The sequence below is a fragment of the Falco naumanni genome, chromosome 5, assembly GCF_017639655.2.
Source record: "Falco naumanni isolate bFalNau1 chromosome 5, bFalNau1.pat, whole genome shotgun sequence".
NCBI classification, from domain to species: domain Eukaryota; kingdom Metazoa; phylum Chordata; class Aves; order Falconiformes; family Falconidae; genus Falco; species Falco naumanni.
In genome coordinates, this window is record NC_054058.1 from 72,779,051 (window position 1) to 72,804,500 (window position 25,450).

The 25,450-nt window shown below is 46.2% G+C and overlaps 1 protein-coding gene across 1 annotated transcript in view; it reads right to left on the reverse strand.

Annotated features, from left to right (window-relative positions):
- The window catches only part of SHANK3 (SH3 and multiple ankyrin repeat domains 3), a 362,955-nt gene that overhangs the window by 260,923 nt on the left and 76,582 nt on the right, over window positions 1-25,450 (reverse strand). Inside the window, exons 6-9 of the mRNA XM_040596580.1 lie at window positions 21,425-21,576; window positions 20,944-21,111; window positions 19,832-19,948; window positions 18,447-18,524 (exon numbers count right to left, since the gene is read on the reverse strand). Of these exons, the coding sequence (XP_040452514.1) occupies window positions 18,447-18,524; window positions 19,832-19,948; window positions 20,944-21,111; window positions 21,425-21,576 (515 nt within the window). The remainder of the gene's footprint in view (window positions 1-18,446; window positions 18,525-19,831; window positions 19,949-20,943; window positions 21,112-21,424; window positions 21,577-25,450) is intronic.

Sequence of the window (25,450 nt, forward strand, 5' to 3'; positions counted from 1 at the left end):
GCAGCATCATATCAGCTAACCACTAACCCAGCTCTCAGACCACACCAGGGGTGTCCAGTCTTTACAGAAGAGAAACCAAAGGAACTCATTTCCATGTTGTCAAGGTCATTGGCACAGCTGACCAGGGTGCTGCCTCCTTGCTCCACCTAGCACAGGTTTCTCACAGAGGTATGCAATCACTCGTGTGCCACCAAACATAAATAGAAGATGCACAGAGACTGGTTAAACAACTTTAAACCATGGCATTTAACTGGGGTTTCATCCTAGGCCTACTTTAATAATAATACTTACTTTTTTCTTGTTCTGAATTGTCACTGTATATTCATATTAAAGGATCTGTTGTCTCTTTGCATTGATTTGAGACAAATGATGGAGAGTGAAGATGGATCTTGGAAGGATGTATTTTACTATGGGAAGACATTGTGTCTTTCAGCTCCAAAAGGTATCCCAAAGCGATAGGGTGCTCGGACAAGCTTACATTACATGAAGAACTGATCCACTAAGAGCAGGAGCAGAGAGGCAGCACCTCCAAGCTCCCTAGCAAACTGGAAAGAAGCCCTGCAGACCAAGGCCCATGGCCTCTCTATGCCTGCTGTTGTCAGCCCATGTCCTCCACATGCTGCAGATGTGGATCTGCAGGTGCCCAGGGCAGGGAAACCACCTCCAGGAGATACCACAGCTTCCCCCCAGCCCCAGGCAGGCAGCCCTCTCTGGCAGAGTTAACAAACCAGGCAGCTGCTGGCACTGCACAGGCACTGCGTGAGTCCCAGCCAGCAGTCCCACTCAGACTGTCCTGTGGGACATGACGGGAGCTCCAGATCCCACTCCTGCAGTTTTTCTGAAGAAGGAAGAACTACAGCACAAAGTGATATGAAATCTATTTTGATGATCCTGCTGCCATGGCCAGGATCTCAGTGGTCCCATGGAGGGAGGGCTCAGGTAGGAATATCTCCAGGGATAAGAGTCTTGGCCAACCTGTGATGCGGTATTTTACACAGGAAAGGTGAAGAATATCTATCCTGAAGGTTAAAAAAAATACGGAGTCATTTTCCTGGCACAACAACAGTATGACAATGGGTACAATCACCTTGAACTTGTCCTCACAAGTACGGACACTGCTATTTCTACCATTAACTGCTCTTTGGTCCCTAAAATATCCACGGTAAAGCACCTGAATGAAGGGTAGAAGAACACTGAATAGATGCCAAAGTGGCTCTGAAAACGGGGGTATGTTCACATATTTTCATACCTGAAAAAGTACACACCTCCACCACTGGAACCTCTAGCCTGAGAAGTGAAAGACACTTCCCAAATCAAACCAGCCTCCTTGTTTTTTGCTCCATACCAAAGCACATCATGCTCTCAGAAGTATTTCTCAGTTGCAGACTGCAACAATTAGAGAAGTGCAGACCTTCACTGTTATTATCCTACACGTGCAAAAAGCATCAGGAGCAGAGAGGGCAATGAGATGCAAAGGCAGGAGCAGAGCCATGAGGAAGGCAGGTGCGATGCAGCAGTGGCTCCAGGAGATGATGGGACGAGAAGGAAGCAATCGCCAGCAGTGCTGCTGGGCAAGAATGGAGCAGACCTTCTGTGGAAGAGGAGTGTAAAAAGTCTTATTAGGTAGGGTGCAGGCAGCCAGTTTAGTGTCACAACACATTCAAGCTACTCAGCTCTCCTCAGAAGCATCTGTCAATATGCCAGATTATTGTCAATTATTCCTGTATCACTTTACACAAGACTTCTCAAATTATTGAGGCTTTCCATTGTTGATTATTTCCTACCTCTCCATTACCCCAGATAATGGAGAGCAAAATGATTCTTTTTGATCATCACACTTTATTTAATCAGGTAGCACTGCTCTAAGTCTGGACTTTTATCAAAGTTGCCTACCTTTACTTGGCCAGGCAGACTCCAAACATGTTCTAAATTTGTTCTAGATTTCCAGAAATCTGGCAGTCCTACTAGGTCAATCCTACTGTTCACATATGGCAGCTCCATCTGGGCTGCCATATGAGCAGAAACTCTAGATACATTCACGGCAACGTGTGCTGCCATTACATTGCACAGATGCAGCTAGTCTGATGCTTTCAGGGAGCGTCAGTGGGGTCAGTCACTCTCTGACTACGATGTAGACCCAACACTTCCTGGAAGCAGCAGACAGACCTCCTGTGCACGAGCTACACAGCTGATCTGGGACAAATGCATCTCAGATGCCCTCTATGCCTGCAAACCACCCATGCCATCTGTACGCAGTGGACCCAATACCTCCTGGAAACACCCAACTTGCAGTCGATGGGCTATACAGCAAATGATGATTTATTTTTTCCTACACAGCAAGCCCTTGATTTAGAAGAGGCACTTCAGCCAGGCAGCTAGGCTAACATTCTGGCACTAAGCCTACAAGGAGTATCTGGAAATGGTCTGCATCAGGCAGTGGGTAACTGTAAACATATATGAGAAACAAAAAACGTCCAAAGGTGCAACCATTCGGCTCTAGGCTAAAGAGGGACAGAGAAATTTCTCAGTATTTTCAGAAGACACACATGGAGCTACTGGAATAACATGATGATTCTCCTAATGAGATGCATCACAAAACTATCCTAAAGAGAGGCAGATGATGTTGTGTTCTCCTCCATCAAAGGGAACAGGCACTTTCTGAACTCTGAGTGCTTCTGGGAAGCAGGAACAAACCTTAGGGCACCTCAGAGCCATTATGTTCAGGAAGCCTTTGAGCTGGAGGAGGAGATGTGACCTCCACACTCTGAGGAGTGAGTCTCACTGACTTTTCCAGCAGGGCTGATAACCATCAGTACAGGCTATAAGGAGAAGAGTGCTGAGTTATCCAAGAAATACTGGTACAAGTACCACCAGCAGCCTTGGCACAGAGGTGTCACCCCCTGCACACCCTACTATGACTGTTGCAGGCCATGGCAGCAATGTGCTGGGCAGCCACGCAGGCTGACAAGTGTGATGTCCTGGAGGTCACAATTTCCATTAATTTGTTGTGCTGTGAAAGGCTCTGGAAATGAGCTTCAGCTTCCTGCAGAGACCAAAGGTGGGTTGGTAGCATCTCCTGAAAGTTCAGGAAAAGATTCTGCAAGGGAAGAATGACAGATTTGGCCAGAGCCAGGATGGCATCTGCCCAGAAACCTCCCAGGGCCACAAAGCATGCCTTAAAAAAATCAAATCAAAGTTACTTGTCACAGAAAGCTGAATGCAAGGTCCATGTGTGGTCAGCACCTGGGAAAAAAAAAGAGTACCTCAGACATAGGAGAGAGGGGAGACATCTCAGGATATTCCTTCTCTGCCTTGTTCAGATGGAGCCATGAGAAATGGTGCTACCTAGAGCAGGTAGAACAGGGTAAAGAGGACAGGCCAGTCCTCTTGGGAAGAGTGGGTCAGTTTTGGTCTCTGGTCCAGCCAGCACTGAAAGATGCTCTCAAGGGATTGGACAGTATGTAGTTATGTATCCAGCATGGTCCTCACCACCAGAATTAGAGATGGGTCTGACAGACCTTCCGAGAGCTACCAGACTCAGCCTGAAAGATGGGGAGAGGGAGTGCTTCCTGTACAAAGCAGAGACTTTTGTGTAACATCTGTAACTGGAGTGAAACTGCTGCAGGTCAGGGAAGATTTCAAGTCAGCAACATCATCTGGATAATCGAAGCTGAGATGGCATCTGACTCAGAATTAGATCAGTCTCACACTGAAAACTGGAGGAGGAGTGGGAGGGAGCCAGGAGGCCAGAAACCCGATCAATTTTTACAAGACAAACTTCAAGTGAAAAGAGAGAGAAAACAAATCAAATAAAATTAGGATAAGAAGCCTTGAGAGAGTAGGTAAATAAAAGAAAAAAAACCCAGAAATTCATCAGGAAAATGAAAGCTGCTCTTTAGTAAACAGGCTGCCCTGTGCCTGGAGCACCGCACAGGCACGTACCTCTGGATGCCTGCAAAGGCAGGAGAGGGGGACATGCGTCCCTGCGCAGGGTGGTAAGGCTGGGACACTTCTCATTCAGCACAGGCACTCACTCTGTGAGCGTGCCCACGCTCAGCCTCTTGCAAAAAACAACCTCCAGCCTGTTACACGATGACAGAAAATCATTCATAGCCAGATAATCTTCTCATGGTCTGCAATCTTTTAGTCCAGCAACAGGAAGCCCACAGTTCAACTATATTGTAATTGATAAAAGCAGCTAAATAAACGAGTAATCTACCAGGAGAAAACATTTTAAATCTATCACAAAGAAGAAAAGGCACAGGTCTGTCCTTGGTCCATCATGGACACAGATGATACAACTGCGGACAGCCATGTGGAAAGAGGCAAGAAGGCAGGTGCCTAGTAGGAATGGAGGAATGCATCCTTCCCAGATGATGAGGCCCACGGAGCAGAAACCTCCCAGCTATAACAAAGGAAGATGGCAGGCAGCATTTGCTAAATATAATTAATATTCAAACAGTTAAGTCCTGGTAAGTTATAGAAAGTCTTGAAAAAAGGAATGGAGGAACTTCACATATACATTAAGATACTGGGTCTTGGAAAACTGGAGAAATTCCAGGCAACAGGAGGACTATCAGTGTTCTTAAACACTTCAAATTATGAAAAGCGTTGACCTCAGAAACCATGGGCCGAGGTACCTGGCATCAGTCCCAACAAAGGGCTATACTCTAGATTAAAGTGGAAGCACTTCTAGGAAAAAAACATGCTCTATCATTTCCCTAATTTCTTTATGAAAACCGAACTCCTGGGTTTTTTTCCTTTCCTCTTTTCCTCTGCTTTCTTTCCTGGTTCTTTTTCTACCAAGAAGCCAGAACATGTCTTCATATTTTCAGTTATCGTTATTCATACCTTTTCCCCCTCTCGTTGCTTCACAATTCCTTCTTTTTCCCCTATCTAGGTTGATATTCTTATTGCTTTCATTCCTTACTGCACCTTCTTCTCATCTCATTAGCTTTCTTGCTATTCAAAATATTTTCAAAAGTATCACAATATTTTATAAGTAATATAGCATAAGAAGCATTACCTATACTAATAATACCTAGTTAGCTTTGTAAAATCTTCACAGAGGCCACGTATGGTACATTAAGAACACTGATGCATATTTAGCATTTAGAATGCTTTTCTGAATTATTTTCTCCTGCATACCTTATGCCAGTTTTGACACCATAGACTCTGATTAGATTTTATTATTGTTTTACTGATGATTCCCCTAGTTTGGGGAAAGTAAACCAAAAGCATAATACAGAGTTTGATTGACAAGTTTATGAGTCTGGCTGACAGAAGCAGCAATGTCTGATATCAGAAAGATGAAATCCAGTACAATCTAGTACAAGCTGTTACAACTGGAATGGAGAAATCAAATACATCAATACAAGGTAAAGAATATCCACAGGTAGGCGTTGTAAAGCAGAAAATGTGTGATAAGAGCCGTAACCCCAAACTGAACACAAGCCAAGAAAATGGTGACATTGCATAAAGAGAAATTTAATTTTAGGAGGTATTAACAAGATGATGAGGATCCACCTGGACTGATATGTCCAGTTTGGGGACAAAAAACAGTTGGAAAAGGCTTTTGGAAACCTCAGCCACTGAGGAAAGACCGACAGAAGTAGGTTTGCTCACCTCAAATCTTAAAAGTATTACAAAAAAGTTGGTGATCAATTATCCTACCAGTCCACTGCTGGAAGAAGAAATATGCTTACTGTGCAAAAAAATATCATTAAAACCTAGGAACAAATTTCTGATTTTCTCAGCACAGAGGAGCACTGAGAAAAATCTACTTTGACTGAACGCAGAGTTTGACAAAACATTTCCAGGGCTGATTACCTGTTCAAACTCGGTAGAAAAAGTGGTATCTTGACCTCCATTCAAGATGTTTCTGCCCAGAAATATACAACACATTTACCTTTCTCTGTGACAGTATATCTAGATTGCACCCAGAAGAGATAGAAAGATATGTGTGTGTGTGTATAATTTATCATGTATCATTTATCTTGCTCAAAATGTATTTGTTAATGTAGAAATAGCATCAAGCAGGACATTACTCAATGGTATTGCTCAGGTTCTTGGTCTAAACCAACCGTGTGCTAGCAATGACCACCTAGACTAAGGTATCGATGCTGAGGGTAAAACTGAAAGTGCACAAAGTCTGGTGGGATAGCAGGGTACTGCTGCAGCAGAACATGAGCCCAAGGGCAGCCAAGGTGTGGAAAGGGCACAGCACACCGCTGCAGGAGGTGAAACAGTCTCCGAAAGCTGGCATGCAAAGCAGGGAAAAACTTCAGCATAAACTCTCAGAACAACTACTGTAGCCATAAAGACTGATTGAAAGTATCAATTAGAAATACATGGGAATTCGGTGATGAACTCTGTATGTGGCAGTAGGACCTGTGCAAATGTACTAGGTCACTCCTAGAGCCAAGGTAGAGACAAACAGAGGAACAGAGGAAGATTCACACGATGGACACAAAAGTGATCCAGTAGCTGTAAAAGCCTTTAAAATGTGAAAGTTAAAGGAGATCAAACTATTCTACTTCTCAGTGGAGGCGAGATGATCACTGTGCATAGGTGCTAAGGTATGGGGAAGAAATCTAACTGCAAGGCTTTCCAATTACTACAACACACACAAGAGCTAACAACAGGCTGATTAAATTAGGCAGAGCAACACTGAGGTAAAAGATGACTTCCAGCAGCAGGGGTAATTAGACAGCTTAAGAGGAGAGGCGGCAGACCCCACCACATGTATGCGAGGAGCACAGAGCCCACAGAGCCATGTGTCCCAGCCCTGGGACTGGGGAGGATGGGTTTGCCTGCACCCCCCATGGGTATTTCCAGCCCTGAATCAAGACCAAGTTTGCACTACAGAGGGTTGATGACTTTTTATTTCCAGGAGGAAGAGAAGGAGGTCACTTTACCTATAATTCCCAACAGACTTAAAGAGATGTCACCCATAACAAGCAATGCTTGTTATGTATTTGGCACATCAGAAAAGCTGAGCACCGCAGATGCAACACCTCTTCTGTATCTGGAAAAGCAAGCAAGGTGATGAGAACAGTCACTGAGCACCCCAAAAGGTGTTGAGCCCAGCTCAGCTCCACAGTCAAGCCCAGAAGTGCCCATCTTACCTGTGGAAACAGTGGTCACTCTAAAAGTAGCAAATGGGCACTGCAGTCACTAATAGTTTATTTTTGTTGCAAACTACGCTTTTAAAATCTGGATTATGAGCAAGCTTTTAATTAATCTGAATAAGAAAGGTTAGAAGAAGCTGGGTTACTATATTACCTAACCATTAAGCACAACAAAAAGCCTAAGCACAGATAGTAGATTTCTCTGAGGTCCCAAACTTCAATCCACTGTAATGTTAAAAGTTAACAAACATGCTTTTAAATATTAAGAAAAATGTTTTCCCACTCAGATAGCAAATGCATTAAGTTTGTGGAAAATGTGCTGTGATTTTAATACATAACAGGTTGAATAACCACTCCAGCATCAACAGGAACTCCACACCTCCATAAATTATTTTTATTTCTACTATAGTAGAGCTTGAACACAAAATCAGTAGGCTCTGCACACAGTTACAAAAACCCGCAACCCTTACAATCCAAATGTTTGACAAGAGAGAACAGATGGGGGAGGACAAGGTTACTGTTGTAGCGATGACAAGAAAAATATGGAGCTTATTAATAAAAATAATGCTATAGACGTTCTCACATCAGCTAAAATTTTTGGCATTAGTTAGGACTAAATCCTTAAAACATGGCAAACAGCAGCTGTTGTTTCTGTGCTTTACACATGTTGAGGAACAAAGGCAGCTAACTAGCAAGAGCTTACAGCTAAGCTAACTAAACTGTACAATATCAACTAGCTTTACCACTTCCTTCCAAGTATTCTTTAACACTGAACCCTTATAAACTACTTAAGAATTAAATTTATTAATTTATATGACATCACAGGATACGATGTCATTAAGAAATTAGAAATCCAGACGCTGTCAGCTAAAATTTAATTTAAATTAGGAAAAATCACAGTTAACTGAAGACATTCTTTAACAAAATCACTCCATTTGAGAATATTCTGTTGCCTGGGCAACATGACTACAAATTGCAGAGTTCAGACCATGATGCCTATTTTAAACCAACAAGATACAAATCTTTGAAGAAAATACATCTAACAACCTGTTTGTATTGTACCAAAAAGCTGATACAAATGGTATGTTAAGATAACATCGAAGTGTAAAACTCTAAAGATTTAAGAAGGACCATTCAAAGTGTTATAAGGCCCAATTATATACATGGCAGATGCAGTAGAGGTGAAGGAAGGTCAAGGTGCAAAACAGGTATACAACAAGCAAGGTGTGCAAAGAGCAAGGGAGCCACAGGAACACACATTACAACGCGCTCTCACCGGGAGCCAGTTGAGCGCGTTGGCACAGCTGGAGAGCTTTAGCACCACAAACGCCGGAGGGTTTGCTGTCTTTTGGCTTGAGCTTTTTACTCCACCATTGGCTGTGATCATGCAGTAAATACCACCAAATCAGCAGATCAGTTGCGCCTTGTAAAAGTGACACATACAGCATTTGGGGCAGTATCTGCCTTTGTGCCCAGTTCTGAAAACGGTTTATGAATCGTCTTTATTTTTGACAAAGTGCCAGAGATCTGCAGACCATGAGCTGAGTCACGCTGCCAAAGACCTGCTAGGAACAATCTCAGGCATTAGTGCTGAACTCTGATCATCTGTGACGGTTCTCAGATGCCTGGAAGAGAAGGGAAGTTACAACCAGCTTTAAATATGCAGCACTGGGAGAGGAGCATTGCACTCTAGACCAGGCAGCTTAATTTTATGGTCTGGAAAAAAGCTGGCCAAAGGTAAACGGAGATGACCAAACAACAGCAAGCTGTAAAGAGCAAACCAGATTTAAGGGATCCAAGTTACTTCTAGGAGAGGGTAGCAGGCCAGGCTTTGTGAAGAGCGAAGAAACTGAAGATACCATATAGCTGTCTTCTGCAAAATTCTGACAGCCTTATGTGACAGTCTCAGAAACAACAAATTAAATCTAGCTGAAACTCCTGCCAAGTTATGAAAAACTGATTAGAAAACTAATTCATGACTAACTGTCAGACTAAAAATGTATGCTAAATGAATTTTACAGGACCCTACCCCAGGTTCAGTAGTACTCAATTTTTCCATTAGCCACCTGGATGATGGAGTGCAGAAAACGCTTATTAAATTCTTAGATGAGACTAAACTGAAAGAAGACGCAAAGTCATTAGAGGATTAGAATTGAAATAATTGTTGAAAACTCAGGAAATAGGCGGGAGGGGGAAGATGTGGTCAATTGAGACAAAAATATCGAGTCTATGTACAGGGATTACAGAAGACGGAGCCAACCTCTTCTCCAAGGCTTACAAGGAGCAAGAGTCAATGGGCACAAGGTGTAATGGGACAAACTGGGCATAACGAAAAGGCTCTTCACCAGAGGAATGGACGAGTATGGGAACAAGCTCCAAGGCTGGAGTGCTCCAGGCATGGGGACTTCCCACACCTGGCTGAGCAATGCCCCCAGCACCCTCAGCAGCCATGGGGCCGGCCCATCTGAGCAGGAGGAGAGACACCCCTGGGTCTCCCCAGCCCCAATGGCTCAGCAGGTCCAGGCACAAACGCACACTGGGAGACAGCAGGCAGCAATCCTGCTGGAGATGATTTACGGAACGCAGGATTGCAAGCTGAAAATGAGTCAACAAAGTCACATTGTGGCAGAAAAGGGAAAACATACCAGGACTTACAATTAGCAGCCTTAGCTCTAACTGTGATGTAACCCCTCTGCTCTGTGCGGAACCAGCTGGGTTTCAGCTGGAGGCAGCTACTTTTAGGAACAGAGTTAAATAAAAGATATAGGGAGAATCCAGAGTAAAACAGCAGTAACGATCAGATGCAGATGATGCTTTCAAGGTCTCTGCAGGAAAGCCTGCATGCTCTGGGACATTCAGCCCAGAAGACTGGGTGGGGAAGGGGTGATCTGACTGTAAAAACAGAAAGAAGTCAGCTGCAGCAAGGACAAAAATCATCTGTTCTCAATAACCATGGAAAAGTAATGGGCTTAAATTTCAATTTAAGATTCACGTTAGATGTCAGAAGATGCTTTCTGAGAGTGCACACAGTTATAAGAGCAGAAGCAGACCACAGCACTCAGCACAGTGGGCGCTCACAAGTGGGTGAGCAAACACCAGGAATAAAACTTTCAGAGCTGATCCTGGGTGAAAGGGAAAGAAAAGACCCCAAAAATGACACCTCTGGTTCCTTAGTCCTAGCTTTCTACTGCCTTCCTCAATGGGGTGACTGGCTGTGAATGAGGGGAATGCAGGAAGATTGTCTGCCCTGATCCTGGGAAGGTGTTCAGTGTGGTCTCCTGCAGCATCTTTATTGCAAAACAGGACAGGGATGGTTTGGGCAGGTGGAAAGCTGGCTCGACCATCAGACTCAAAAGTGGGGTAGTGGCCCATACAGAGTGCAGGTGGTAGCTGATTATGAGCCCATTCCTCAGGTATGGAGATGGTCCCTTTTGGTACCTTCATCAACAGCCAGGATGGTAGCAGGGAGATCCCTGCCACCAGTCTTGGGAGCAGCTGGCAGGCAGAAGGGCAGGGCTGCTTGTCTGCGGGACTCCCCAGGCTGGAGAAACGGACCAAGAGGGACTGGTGGGGCTTGGCTGGGAAAAGCACTGAGCCTGGCCCATGAGCTGCAGCAGCCCTGTGGCTTCTCCCAAAAGGCCTGGGGGGTCCCAGGGCCTCTCAGACCCGGTGCCATCAGCACCCTCAGACAATGGAGGCTGAGCACCTCCCAGGCAGTGATGGCCCGAGGGCAGCCAGTGGGGTGAGGGCAGGGGTTGCCATCCTCTGCTCCACACTGGTGAGACCAGCTGGGATACCAGGGCCAGGCTGGGCTCGCCAGCACAGGATGGACATTGCAGTACTGTGGCAAGTCCCATGGGCACCTCGAGATGGTCGGGGCTGGAGCGCGGGAGGGGCTGAGCGTGGGGTTTGCTCAGCCCACAGAGGAGAAGGCGAAGGGGAACCAAGTGCACCACAGCCAGAGCAGCTCTGCATCAACAAAGCCTGTGCTAGTTACAACAAGAAACTTTGGGTTTGTTTTTTGGGGTTTTTTTTGGTTGGTTGGTTTTTGTTGTTTTTGTTTGGTTTTTTTAGGTAATCATGTTATAAGTAAACAAACAGAAAGCCATACCACACACCCCAAAAATCTGTTTAGAAGAATTTGGGGGTGGGGGGCCAGAAATCACAAAAATGTGGCAATCAAAAGGACACACAACCACAACTTTTTCACAGAAAAGCAGCAGCTCTGATTGAAATTTAACAATTACATTAGAAGAAACTTGAATCAACTACTTGCATACTATTTTTATATTCTGCAAATGACAACCTTGTATGTGTATAAATGGAAATGTTCAACCATGAGTATCATGAGGACAAAGAAACTTGTACTAAATTGACATTTACTGATCATTAAAGAAAAACTTGTCTGCACTTCTAACCTACATCAGACGTGTTTGGGATGAGCTAACACAAGCGATCCCATAGCTCCACTGGCATACAATTTCAACGGGAAAGAAATTGCAATCTATGTTTAGTTTTGGCTCAACACCAGTCACCTGCTCACATACACAAGCAAACCTTTAGATCAGTATGAAAGAAAATTCCGAGTTGCTTTTATTTAAATAAATAACACTGAATTACCACCTCTTGATAATTAAAACTTACAACGCTGAGTTCACATTTTGATAGGTCCTCACAGCCATTTTTATTGGCTGTAAAAGTTGTATTTACAAAAGACTCACACATTTCTAATAATTTTCCAGTGTATACCTTGGGTAAGTAAATAGTCCAAAGCGGAGTGGAAATCAGAGACAGATGGTTAAACCATATAACCAAGATGCAGTCTACAGGTAATTTCTCTTACATGCTATGATTTTGGTACTATAAGCAGCACATAGGCACCAAGAGCACTGGGGCCTTGCATGGGTCAGCCCTTATCAACCTGAAACATTGCTGAGGAGACAAAGGAAAAGCCACCTTTGACTTTGGCCAAGTGATGTGATTTGTGGAAAACACAGGTGAGAAGTCTCCATCCAGAAAAGGCATGACAAAGGAGCAGTAAAGTGTCTTCCATTACCACTGGGAAAGGAGGTTTGGAAGAACACATGCAAAAAGAAAGATGGCTTACCAGTGACTGTACACCCCCGTAAACACAGATGTGAACTAGAAACACCCCGATACCCCATCTGTCTCCCTTTGAACTATCACAGGAGCCCAAGCTCATTGCCATATCCCCTCTCCTTCCAAATCTGAACACAAAAGGTAGAGCATGCCCCTCATCATTTCAGATCCTCTTCCACCTCAGAGGAAGAAGTCAGTGTCTCAGTGGCCTTTGGGAAACGCAGGTACGCAATAAGCCAGCATGTGGATGAGGCCGCTTGAGAAACTGCAACAGCTCACCCACCCTGCACGTACGTGCGTGCTACCAATGACACTGTGGCAGCTGCACCCTTGCTGCAGAGGGGTCCTGAAGTCCTTCCTGTGTGCACCAGCTGCAGACTGCTCCACCAGCACAACTTCAGCTCTGAGATGCCACAATAAACAGTACCTGGGGAAGGCAAGGTCCAAGCTCTAGTGTGGACACCTAGAAATATCAAGGATGAAAATATTCAACAAGTGATTCTGAAGTCATTTGGGCACTGAACACACTCCTCTGATGAAGGCTGGAGCTTTCACTATAGCTAGTTACAGCAAGGTCTGTCACATGGCCATTGTGGTTGACCCACAGACCTTCCAGGAACATATGGGGCAGTGTAAGGAACTTCCAAAACTTTCCAGACAAGGATCCATCTTGACATTGATAACACAAAATTCAGGCTCCATGTTAGAGATGTGAGGTTTGGGAAGGAAAACTGGGAAGTTAACACTGTGAACAAGATAAAACTTGGATGCTTCTTAGAGGGAAACTGCTGGCACCTCTAACAGGCCACTGAAAAATACAGTGCAAGGCAGGTGACGACCTGACCATAAGGACTTAAGACTGTTTCTACTTTTTACCCGGGAGTAAAGGCAACTGGAAAACCGACTTTTATTAAACAAAAGTGAAAAAATTACTCAGAGGTTCAAAGTGTAGGGTTGCCAGCATACAACACCTGGTTTAATACCATCAGAGTACTGGGTTCCTGAGAAAGAAAACACTTAAGTGAGTCCCTAAGACATCTGAAAGCCAGGGATGAAAAGTACAGCAAGACCTGATGCACTGACGAGACTAGCCAAGGGGTTAGAAACCAGAGGACTCAACCCAGCTAAGGCAGGGTCTTACCCCCAGCTCACACCAGTTACACAAAACATCTGGGACTGATGGGGACACAGATGCACAGGCACATGAAGCAGAAACAAACCGTTTGGTACAGCTACTGAGCAGCAGCGGTTTAGGATTCTCCTGCTGTTTACAGGGAAATCTCAATGTGGAAAAAAGCAGGGTTCCTGTGGTGGCAGCAAGTCTCCAGCCCCACACCACAAGGCAGACTGCTGAGACACAGGAGTGGCACAGACGGCCCAACCTCTTTGATACAGAGGCAGGAAAACCAGCAGTTCCTTGTGTCCTCTGAGAAGTAAGACAGATGGAGCCTTCCATGTCTCATCTTTATGTGTACAGAAATTAGGACATTACAGTATGTATGGGTGGACAGTTAGATGGGGGGAAAAAAAAGATGGTTAGGCTCAGAGAGTGGTTGTTAATGGGTCATTCTTTATCCAAAGGCCAGTGACAGGTGGAGCATCACAGAGGTCATCAAGTCTACAAGTGACAACAAACTGGGGGGAATGGTCAACATCCACAAGGCAGGGCTGCCACCCAGAGGGACCTGGACAGGCTGGAGGAATAGATCAGCAGGACCTCCAGGAAATTAAAAAAGCACAAATGTAAATTCCATTTTTGGGAAAGAAGCAGTTTTGGTAACAACACAGACTGGGGAGCAGTTCAGCAGAAAAGAAAAGGTCCTGGAGGTCTTGGTAGATAGCAAGCTGGATTAGAGCCATGGGGACAGTGACTTCGGCAAGAGCAGAGGGTATCTTCCTCCCCCTCACACACCAGATAAGAAATGGTTTTATGGGGTCTTTGTTATCAGTGGCAAGTTGAACTCCAATGTGACACAGGAAAGCTGTTCCATATGGCCTGTCTACACCACCAGGTGTGGATCATCATTCTGATTAAGTTCAGCTTGCAAAGGTAAATGATTTCATTTCCAAGTCAAATCATGTGATTTGCATGCTCAGAGAGGGACACGGTCATTTCACGGAATTTGAAAGGTCTTCTCTTTTGCAATCACTCTGTCAACCTGGCATTGAGGAAAGGGAAAACAGAAACCCAACATACTGCAGTTGAGTAGCAGCTAGCACTTAACATTTCCATAAAAAACAGAAGAAACTGCAGACAGGCTGACCTGGACGACTCTGAGCTATCAGTCCCATGCAAGAAAAAGACTGACGCAGTGAGAGTGAGTAACCTTATTATAATATTAAAAAAGCATCTCTTGAAGAACAAGATTTAGAGACAAGTCTTCACTCTCCTAAGAGACAAAACATTGCCTAACATTGCCACCCTGAACTTAATGAATACAGGATTTCAGCTCCCTGGGATCCCGTACAAATCACTGGTGGGAGGGAGGATGCCACTGACTCAGCCACCATTCACAGTGTTTGCACAACTGCCTGCCTATATGCCTGTCCACAAGTTCCAGTCCTCTGCTGGGTACCTTCCTGCTGTTTAAATGGGATGGTGCGTTCATCACATCAACAACGGCAACAGCCAGTTTTCACAGTCCTGGCTTCAGTGCCTGTCCTTCCCATCACAGGCTCCTGGCCCCATGGCATGCTCCAGCAGCCAACACCCCAAGTTCAGTCAGTGAGCACCTCAAGGCACGTGAGAGGTTGGAGAGACAACCAGTGCTTTGGCAGCACTTGTTTCTGATCAATGATACTGCTAAAGCAGCTGGAAGGAGGGGGAGGCGGGGGGGGGAGCAGTGACAAACAACTTTATTTTCATCCAGTGCCTTTTGAGTATGCAATACCCTACCTGAAAAATGACGGCTCCATCCTTCTGTGATAAGACCGTACTTGGATGAGGCTGGGGAGCTTTGGGAAGGACTGCATCTGCATAGGGGACTCTCTTACACAATTTACGGATGTATGGATGAAAAGCCAGCTAAGAGCAATTGAAGACAGGTGTAGGTACAAACTTGGCTCAGGAAAAGAGAGATGCAGATTGCCAGAAGCTAGGAAGATACTCTGGGAGAATTCTCACCCCAAAGCCACCCTGCTCTTCCGCTCTTCCCTGAAGCCTACCACCAGCCACAAAGAGGTGAGACTGCTCCCAGCCCTCCTGCCCCACCACACAGGCCAGGCACTGCACTCCACGAATGGGTGTCAGGCCCCTTTGCAACAGGAGGAACTCAGAGAGAGAGGTGGTGTGCAGCCCCAGGCCACAAGCACACTGACATGCCTTAGGGAAGATAACCAAACAATTACAACTTCTAAACCCTCTAAATTACTCAGTGCTATCTCAAGCCATCTCAGGACACTGACACCAAGCTATCTGATTAACAACAGCAATCAAGTTAACAGGAGGTATGTGCAGTAAACTGACTAAATAGCCATACAGCAGCAGATGTATTTTACGGGAGCTCCCAGCAGCCACAGAACTGTGGGGTAGCGCACACTCACTCTCTCTTGGCTCTCCTCTGCCATGCTGAAACTCCATCCTAGCAAGCCAGCACCCCATTACCACATGAAGATGGAATGTGAGAAAGCACCAGACTTTGCAGCAAAAGTGACTTAATGACATGCTGAAGTGTCAAGCAAGCAATCCAAGCAGGGATTGGGAGTGTTTCTGTTTGAAAGCTGGGAACTGAAGGCAGCACACCACACTAATACCAAATTCTGGTTTGGATTTGCCAATAAACAAACCGATTGGATTACCAATGACAGTTTCCATTCTCAGGAACAGAAACTTCCAATAAGTTGCACTACTTCAAAAAGAAAGAGGCAAACACCGGTCTTTCCTCATTAAGATCCACTAGGACCAGGCAAGACATGAGCAAAATCAGAGCAGGAGCCATTTGCCTTCTTCCATCACCTGCTACACCATGTTCTACAAATGCTCAAAGCAAAAAGATTGCACTTTCTCCATCTCCTGATTCCAAAAGTTGAGCTCATCTCAAAAGGGAGGCAGCAGTTTCCTGCAAGAAGCCTTTCCCTGGGAATAAATATTTTTACACTAAATTGGAGAGCAGTCAGATGGGACCATCCTCAATCTCCAGAGCAAAGCTCCATGGAGAACAGCAGCCTCTGAGCAAAGCAGACCTTGCCACATCATGCCCTTTCCAGATCTACCTCCAGAGGCGGGAGATAACACAGAGCAGATAGAGGAAGGTTCGAGCTATGGTGGATTTGCGGAGAACAAGGCTGTCTACCCTGGGCTGAGTTCCAGCATCCTTCAGCATTTGCTGTGGTTAGCAAGGCCCCACCAGTCACTCAGAGCAAAGCTGCAGTGGCACACACCCACGGTCCCCAGGCCACTGTGGAGGGGAGGACAAGCCTCCCTCCTCTGCCACCAGGCACCCACATGGCATCATGCAAGTGACACTCCTAGCTACAAAGCTCCACCAGCTATGACCAGACAACCATCACTTAATAGGTGAATTAATTGCATGGCATAAATCTCAAGTTCCTGCATGTGACAAATACCAGACCATCTATAAGGATGCTCACTTTGACCTTCAAGGCCCTTTTTCCTCTTGGCATCCAAGCCAACATGTAGCACAGCTTGTGGGGAACATGGTCTCAGTCTTAATAAAGAAATTACTTTTAAACATGACTATAAGCTATGTATTCATTTCCTGAAACTATGTAAACATTTTTAGCTCCTCACACTGTACACACAAGTGATTCAGAACTGATTATCTCTACATGTCTGCTTGATTCCTATATACAATCATGGTAAGTACACACATGAGTACTGCATACTCTTTAGGACAGGATTTTGCATTAGTTTGCATTAAAATATACTTAAAATTTAAGTGAAATATCTTCATGCAGAATGGAACATCACTGCAGCAGCTTGCAGCAGGGTGTTCAGGGAGAATCACGGCTGGTTCACCAGAGCTGCCAGCAAGCGGTCAGGTCAGAGGATGCCTTGGGTCCCCAGCATACAGCACACACACTGCACAGGGATCTGGTGCCTTCCCAGTAAAATTTGTCCCTTGGCACGGAGGAGGCTCACTAGAGATACCCAGTTCTTCTGCACAGGAGGCAACACCAGAGCAGCATGACCCGTTGTGGCAGATTTCCAGCACCTGCAGAACATCTGCCCAGGAATTCCCTGCCCACCTCTCCAGGATCTGTTGCCACTCCAATGGCAGCCATACACGCACAACAAGAGCAACTGTGTCTATAAGAAGGCTTCTTTCTCACAGGGGCCACGCACGATGTTTGCAGGGACTGCATGACATCATTGTGGTCATCACACTTGCAACTCTGTGGCCTAAAGCCACTATAAACAACACCAAAGGGGAAGCAAAAAAAAGCATTTCTAAAGGGCTAATAATTAGCAAGCTCATCTGCAGCCACCCAAGCTGGTATATGAGTAAGACACTGACAGACACTCTCTGCTCTCGAGGGACACCTGAAGATTAGGACATTGAGTCACAACAGTTCTGAAAGGTCCTCAGGCAAATGGCTGTGCCTTAATAAAAGCAAAAACAGGATGGCCATTCCAAGCTCAAAAACTTTTAAAAAGGGCAAAGCAGATGGGAAGAGACCTTTTGCATCACAGGCTGCAGCCTGCAGGCATTCACTTCCCATGATTTGCAAACTTATGGAAGGCATCACACTGCAAAATGACAGAGTTGCCCTTTTCCACCTCTGTTACCCAGCATACTTACTAGAAAGCTATTCCAGAGTTTCACGTCTCTTGTGGCTAGAGGTCTTCTAACCTCTAGTTTAAGTTTATTAACAGCAAGTTTAGGTGCTTTCATTTCTGTGGCAACACTGTCCTTTATTTCTAAGGATTCTCCTCATTCTCTACCATTTACTGCAACATTTCTGCAGACAGGAAAAACATTTCCTTTCCATCTCCACTACACACAACCAGAAAGCTCTTTCATTCTCCCACCATAAGATACCACTTTCATAGCCCTGTGCATGTGTACCACATGTTCTCTTTCCTCCCTCCTGCTCCAGCAATTAAGTTGGTGTCAGAACAAACATCCCGGATCAATGGTTTTGTTCCAGTAAGCTTTACCCCACACATGCCCCAGACATGTTGCAGAGGTTGCCCTTGTCAGGGGCCATAAGGAGCTCTGCAGGAGGAATGGGGCCTGGAGCTTGCTGCCTCACCTGGAACGCTGTCTGGCTGTTGTAGTTGCGAATCTCTTTGCTTGCACCGCGGAAGAGGAGAACCCGAGCGCAGCTCTCCTGTGAAAACAAGCAAGGGGGAAAGGGGAAGAGACCAATTAGCACTGCAGGTTAGCGACAACAAAGCAGCAAACCCTGTGGTTTCATCGCGCTCAGAAAGCCTCCTTCGGCAAGAGCAAGTAAGGATGCTCAACCCCTACCAACTGGTCACCCCAACCCCAGGATGATTGAAGTCCACCTGTGTGTGTGCAGCTCTGGGGCACTGGCACCATGGCCATGCCCAAACATCATTCCAAGAGCACCGGCACAGCAGTCACACACATTCCCAGGTATTGCAATATCCCTAAAGCCTTCTATTGATTTTGTTTTGAATTCTCTGTGCTTCTAAATGATGTTAATTCAACAAGTTTATGAGCCCCTGTATGCTTTAATGCTGCTTTACCCACCCATCCCAGTGGGCAGGCACCTGGGTACAAGAGCCCTTCATGTGCAGAACGTACCTACAAGCCACAAATCGCCCTCCATGTATAGTGCCTATGGCAAAACATATCACTGTTCAATTGTTAAAGCATGGACACCTCAGAAACTGAAAATTCCCTTTATAGTCAAAACCCACATAATACAACATACAAAAATCTCTAAGAATGAACAAAACCTACAGTAGAAAACCTTAGATACTGACATCTACATTTCAGAAAGAAAATAGTGGGTATAAGAGTAGAGAGGGCTCTGCCACCACCCTCAGTTTCACTCTCCTGAACTAAGGTTAGCAAAGACATGAAAATAAAAGAGAAATTGCACCCTATTCACCTGGACAGTCTTCTTCACAGTTCAGAAATTAGCACTCAGAATTTAGCACCACTCTTAAGAAGGACGAGACCCCAGTCCACGTGCCCTCCCAAAGCAGGGTGAAAGCCCCAGAATGTGTGCCTAACAAGCCCTGCTTGTGGCACACACCCACCTCACATTAAATGTGAGCACCTGGGCCAAATTAGCACTCTCCACCCAGGCAAACTGCTCCCTCCCAGCCAGTAACGGGGGCTTGCTGTGAAGTAGGAATAGGAACCAGAGGGAAAATTACAGAACACATTAGGCAGTAAATTAGCAAAAACTTCTCAGGAATGGGAACAGATTAAACCATAGATGCTTCTCTAGCCACCTGGCTCTTGAGAAATCCAAAACCAGACTGGCTACAAACAAGAGAAGCCTCATCCCAGGGCAAGGTGTGGATACAAGCACCTTTCTGGGTCTGGGAACGGTAATAGCAATGAGAAGGTGCTCCAGGCTGATGTGTTTGCTTTATCTCAGGCAGGCTGGTGCCTCATCTATACTTCCTCATTCTCATGCCCCAAATCACACAGATGTACCTGGTTATAGAGAGCACAAATGTGAAGAGCGGTGTTTCCTGAGGCATTCTGTGCAGTCATATCGGCTCCATAGAAGAGAAGATGCTCCAGGTGCTGAACATGGCCATAGCGACATGCCTGCTTGAAACGCAAAATGGAAAAAAGAAAGAAAAAAGGAAAATCAGGGAGCAGCAGGAAGATGACAAATCCCGTAACATCCTCTGCTGGATTCATCCATGCTAGAAAAGTTGATTCAGGCTGGACCTGTAACCTGAAAAGTCCTATTAACATGCATGGAGACACACTGCTGCTCCTTACAGCAATATACACCTGAATACTTATTGGACAAATTATCTCTAGATCAATGGCAGATTTTGGATTTACATCATACTGGTACCAGAGCCTTCTCCATAATTATCTGGTGAAAAGAAGCCCTGAAGCACAAGCAGGCAAAGAGGAGGACAACAGCCCAACATCTCTAGGTAACTGGTGTGCTCTTTTCCTCTAGGTTTGGTCCATCTTGGGACCAGCCATCCTCAAAGATCTGCCAAGGCAATGTAGGATGGAGGCAGGAAGGAGGACAGTCATATCCAGTAAATCGAGATCACAAATACAAACATGTTTTTTCATTCTCATCCTTAGCTGTGCCAGTGCTCATCCACCTTGCAGGGGGCTGACAGCTGTGTGCTTTGGGAGGCCACGCACCCAAAGACAACCTATCCTCACGATGGTCCAAGACAAGGGGGCTCGAGGCAGAGCCAGCACATCTTCCCTTCTCCCAAAGGAAGATGTCTTGAAGCACAGCCAGTTCAGGTTCCCTAACCCTAGCCCATATCTTCCCTACGCCAAATCCACTTGTTAGTGTGTTGGACTGAGATCCCAAAGCACTATCCTATGAGCCAGTCATAATCTGGGGAGGATCCCAGAAACTACTGACCAAGGCCAGAAGAAAACACCCCGAGCATTGGCCTGGCATGGCAGCCAGAGCTGGCACACCGTGTTCAAGACCTCCACACAGAAGCCTGGCCACCTGTGCTGGCCCCCCCGCTGAACAGTGGGGTGGGATGATCCCCTTGTCCTGGCAGCAGGATAGCATTTACCCCGGCCGGATCACATCTCACTGTCCGCCCCACCTGGTGGATCTCCTGCCAGCCGTTCTCATCCACGCAGCCAAGCCGGGCGTAGTCGTGCAGCAGGAGTTCGCAGCAGTAGGGGTCCCCCCCCACCATGGCACTGTGGTACAGCGGCGTCAGCCCCCGGCTGTCCTTGTAGTCCGGGGAGGCACCCAGGTCCAGCAGCGTCTGCAAGAGAAGTATCTGCCTCACTCTGCAGCTTCAGGTGGTCACGCAGGAGAAAAAACTGCCCTGCAGAGGGTCTCGGGATGCCCCAGCCATGGCAGCAGGCAGTGCTCGCCCTATCTTCCCTGCAAGACTCACATTACCAGTGCCACACTTTTGTAATGGGCTGTGCTCCCCGACAGCAATATGAGAGATGCTATGGCCCTGGAAGGGCACAACCCTGCTGGCAGCCTGGACGGGGTGGGAGGAGGAGCCAGTGCTGGGGTGCAGGGCAGATGGGAGGGAGAGAACGCGCGGTGGCTCCCCCCAAACTCACCAGCAGCGCCGCATGGTTGCGGCACCGGACGGCTTTGTGAAGAGCTGTCATCCCCTCCCGCGTACGGAAATCCAGGTGTGCTCCCCCATTGCGCAGGGCCTTGATCATCTCGGCGCTGAGCTCCAGCTGAGCAGCCGCGGTCAGGGGACATTCTGTAGAGCCCCAGGAGAGAGATGGGTGAGAAATTCTGGTGTGCCCACCCCTTCAACAGGAACCATGGCACCACACTGGCCTCTCGCTTGGGCACATCTGCCTGGCCTCCAGCAATGCAAGGTGCTCCGCATTTCCCTCGAGATTGCTGCACCAAACCCCACGTCCACTCCCAGCCCCACTCAGATACTGGAGTTTTTTCCAAATGCCTGCAGGCACGGTCTGAGTGTGCTAGAGGCTGTCCATCCATTTCTTTTGGGTGTGGATGAGAGCCCTGCAGAGGAAAGGGTGGAGGAATGTGCTGGCAGTTTAATGAATGGCAGAAATGGCTTTGCGGGCTCTTGCGTTGCAGGAAAGCACACATCTGGACACACCACTTACATAAAGGGAAGATGAAGGGGGTGAAAATCAACATCCTTGTTCAGTTTCTCCCTGCAGCAAGGCATGGAGAAGGGGCTGGTGTTCCAGGGGAGACACATGGCTATGCCCCCAGCACCACCACCAGCATCCACAGAGCTGTCCCACAGCTGGTCCTCACTGCCTCACATCACCAGCAGCAAGCTCCAACTCCAAACGTGAAATGCTCATCTCAAATGGGAGGAACACCCCTGCACCTGTGTGAAACCCCCTTGCCTTGGAGGAACCGGGCTTATCACACAGCAGACAGAGCCTGCACACACTGGTTCAATTCCAGCTCCAACTAGGAAACAGCCCCAACTCCCAGGACTGCCCAGCACATAGGACTTGCTCCCCTGAGGGATATAATTCTAGCAGACAATGGAAGAACTAACAGAACCCCCTTCAACAGTGCACACCCACCAGCCCCCAGCCACCCTCTGCCTTTGTTTTGCAGGTGGGAGCAGGAGCCCCAATGTACATCTGCTGCTCCCGGTCAGTGCGTGCAGCTCAGGGATGCAGAAAGGCACCGCTGCACGGGATAGGCAAAGACTCTGACAGCAGCTGCTACACCCTCCCCTCAAGGACCGGATCCCAGAGTCCATCTCTCAGCCACGCACTACCTTGGCATGTCTGCAAGCCAGGGGCACAGCTTGCCCACCTGCACCTGCAGGACCCCACCATGGTCCTCACGAGGATGGGTGTGAAGGACCTCTCCTTGGGTGGGGGTCACAGTGCTCACACTGGGTGGGGATTTCTGTCCCACCCTGATGCTTAGGGAGATCTGAGCTGCACAAGGACCATGCTCACCCATCTGGGGGCTGATTTGATAGCACAAAGAAGGAAGAAAAATGTGCTTTCTTATAAAATGAGTATAGTCTCCTTAAGAGACCGAACGTTTTTCCAAGTATTTTGACTATAATTAAATAAATTTATTTTCTTCAGAGTGCAATATCACGCACACACAAAAGCCTCCTTTTTCAGACAAATCCCTAAGTCTTTACATTCAAATTCCCCAAACTACAAATGGAGCAATGTGAGCACTAGCTAAAATAAGATGCCATCAGCTTGTACTACAGTCATGTATTTTTTAGGAAGGTATCTGATTTGCACATGAATTAAAAACTCTCAGTTTAGTAGAAATAACTATTTAAATGAGAATAATAAAATGGTTTTACATACAAATAAAAAAGCATATGAATATTAATTTTAGAGCATTGCTATTTAGCCAAATTTTTAAACAAGATAGGTGGACGTCAGAAAAGGTTCTGTGACACTGCTAAAACTCTCTGGGTTTTGTGCTACAAGACATTAATATAAAAAATTAAGATTACTGAAGACTGTTGGTCAAGAGGATTAAAGATGGGTTCACCAATAAGAGGAATCACCAGTAAATGAGAACGTTATAACTGGGTCTTCTAAGGATTAACATCAGCTCAAACCTGTCAATTATTTTTAACAACAATCTGGAAGAAAAGAAGTAATCTCTAAGGAAGTTCAGACACACACACAGAGAATATTTTTACATATGACAAAGTCAATGGTATAATAAATACAATGGCTTCATGCATTCATTGCCCAATGTCAGACTTTAGCACAGGACAGGTACAATGCTTTATAGCTAGAAAATATGAGATGTATTTAAACGCGAAGGTAATTACCATTGTAACAACATACATATTACATGGGAATGTAATTGTGTCCACATGACTAGCAACGTCACCGAGAATAAGCAGTGGAAATATTCCCTTAGCTTAGTAGTAGCCGTGAAGATAAGAGTTTGGTGGTGTTATCAGTAAGGGTCTGCATCCCTTCTCACACTGCATGCAGCCACCAGGAGCAAGCAGTGCCTGATGCAGAACAAGAAACGGTGGAAAACGCCACATGTCAGGCTAACAGATGAATGGATGCACTGCTGATGTGGTGCTAGGGGAGGTTCTTGGAAGACCTTGGTGGAGCCCGCAGAGACATGGCCATGGTTTCTGTGGTTCAGAAGAGCTGGGCGCCCATGGTGGAAGCACAGTCTGCACTTCCACTGAAGCAGTATGGGGGTGCAGGGGTTCCAGTTCACACACACACACACACCAAGGGAGATGAAGAGCAGGTGACTGTGGGTGAGCTCCTGGGGCAGAAGAGCCTTTCTTCTCCTCTCTACCAACACCAAAAACACCCGCTGTGCAGCTCCCCAGCTCTCATGCCCCAGCTTTTTAGCTAGGGCCACCTTCAGCCAAAGGCAAAGGGAAGCCAGAGAGGAGAGTCCAGTGAAGTTACAGTCTTTTAAGGACCGTCACTTACCTTCTGTGCCAAATACCATTGCTTTGATTTCATAGAATCACAGAATGGTTTGGGTTGGAAGGGACCTTAAAGACCATCTAGTTCCACTCCCCCTGCCAGGGCCAGGGACACCTTCCACTAGACCAGGCTGCTACAAGCCCCATCCAACCTGGCCTGGAACACTTCCAGGGATGGAGCAGCCACAGCTTCTCAGGGTAACCTGTGCCAGTGCCTCGCCACCCTCACAGTAAAGAATTTCTTCCTAATATCTAATCCAAATCTAACTTCCATCATTATCACTGACTTTCAGTTACTGCTTTTTCACCATAATTTCTATCAAATCTCTTCCTTATTTATGGTTATTTTTAATTATTTTGAGAGCACATATTTGGCCCTTGCAGTGTGATAAGAACTCAGACTGCTACAAACTTCAGGCCGTGCATATGAACAGAACTATCCTCATCAATCCCTGCTCCAGGCATCTACTTCCATCTCCACATACAGTTAAATCACCAGTCTTTTTTCAGTATTTCAGTTTAAATGAGACAAACTTTTCAAAGAGGCAAAAGACAGAGAAAACAAGGCTTCCAATCTTCCTTTAGTCTCAGTTATTAATATGCCAAATTCAATTGTAAAATCTATCACGTTATCTTGAATCCCGACAACTGAGAAAGGTCCAAAAAGGGTGTTTCAAGATGCACTGAATGAACTGCAGCTAGCAATTTGTTCACTAAATCTAATGCAATCACTACCTAATCTAGGATTTTAGTGATTACACTCTGTTAATTCTTGGAGACGTGTGTATCCAAATATATGCTTGAAGTAATTAACTACTAAGTGCACAAGATCTCCAGCAGAAAACAAGGACCAGCAAGACAATGCATTGCAGGTTGCACAGCAGAAGAAAGTGATAGATGGACGTAAGAAGGAGCTGCAGGTTGGACTCTGCCTTTGGGCCATTCGGCAGCCGAGCTCCACAGTGTGGGTTTGACACCAGTGCTGCCTCTGACGCTCACAGAGCAGCTGTAACGGGAAGAGCTTCAAAACAAAGCCAGCACCCACCCATGCATGGTGGCTGCTCGAGTGCACCTCATCCCCGACGGGTGAGATTAAACTCTGTAGCCCAAATCTGCAACAGCAAATTGGGGCCTGCAGACAAGAGCTGTACTTGGGAGCAGCACCAGTGCTTAGGAGCCTGGGGAAGGA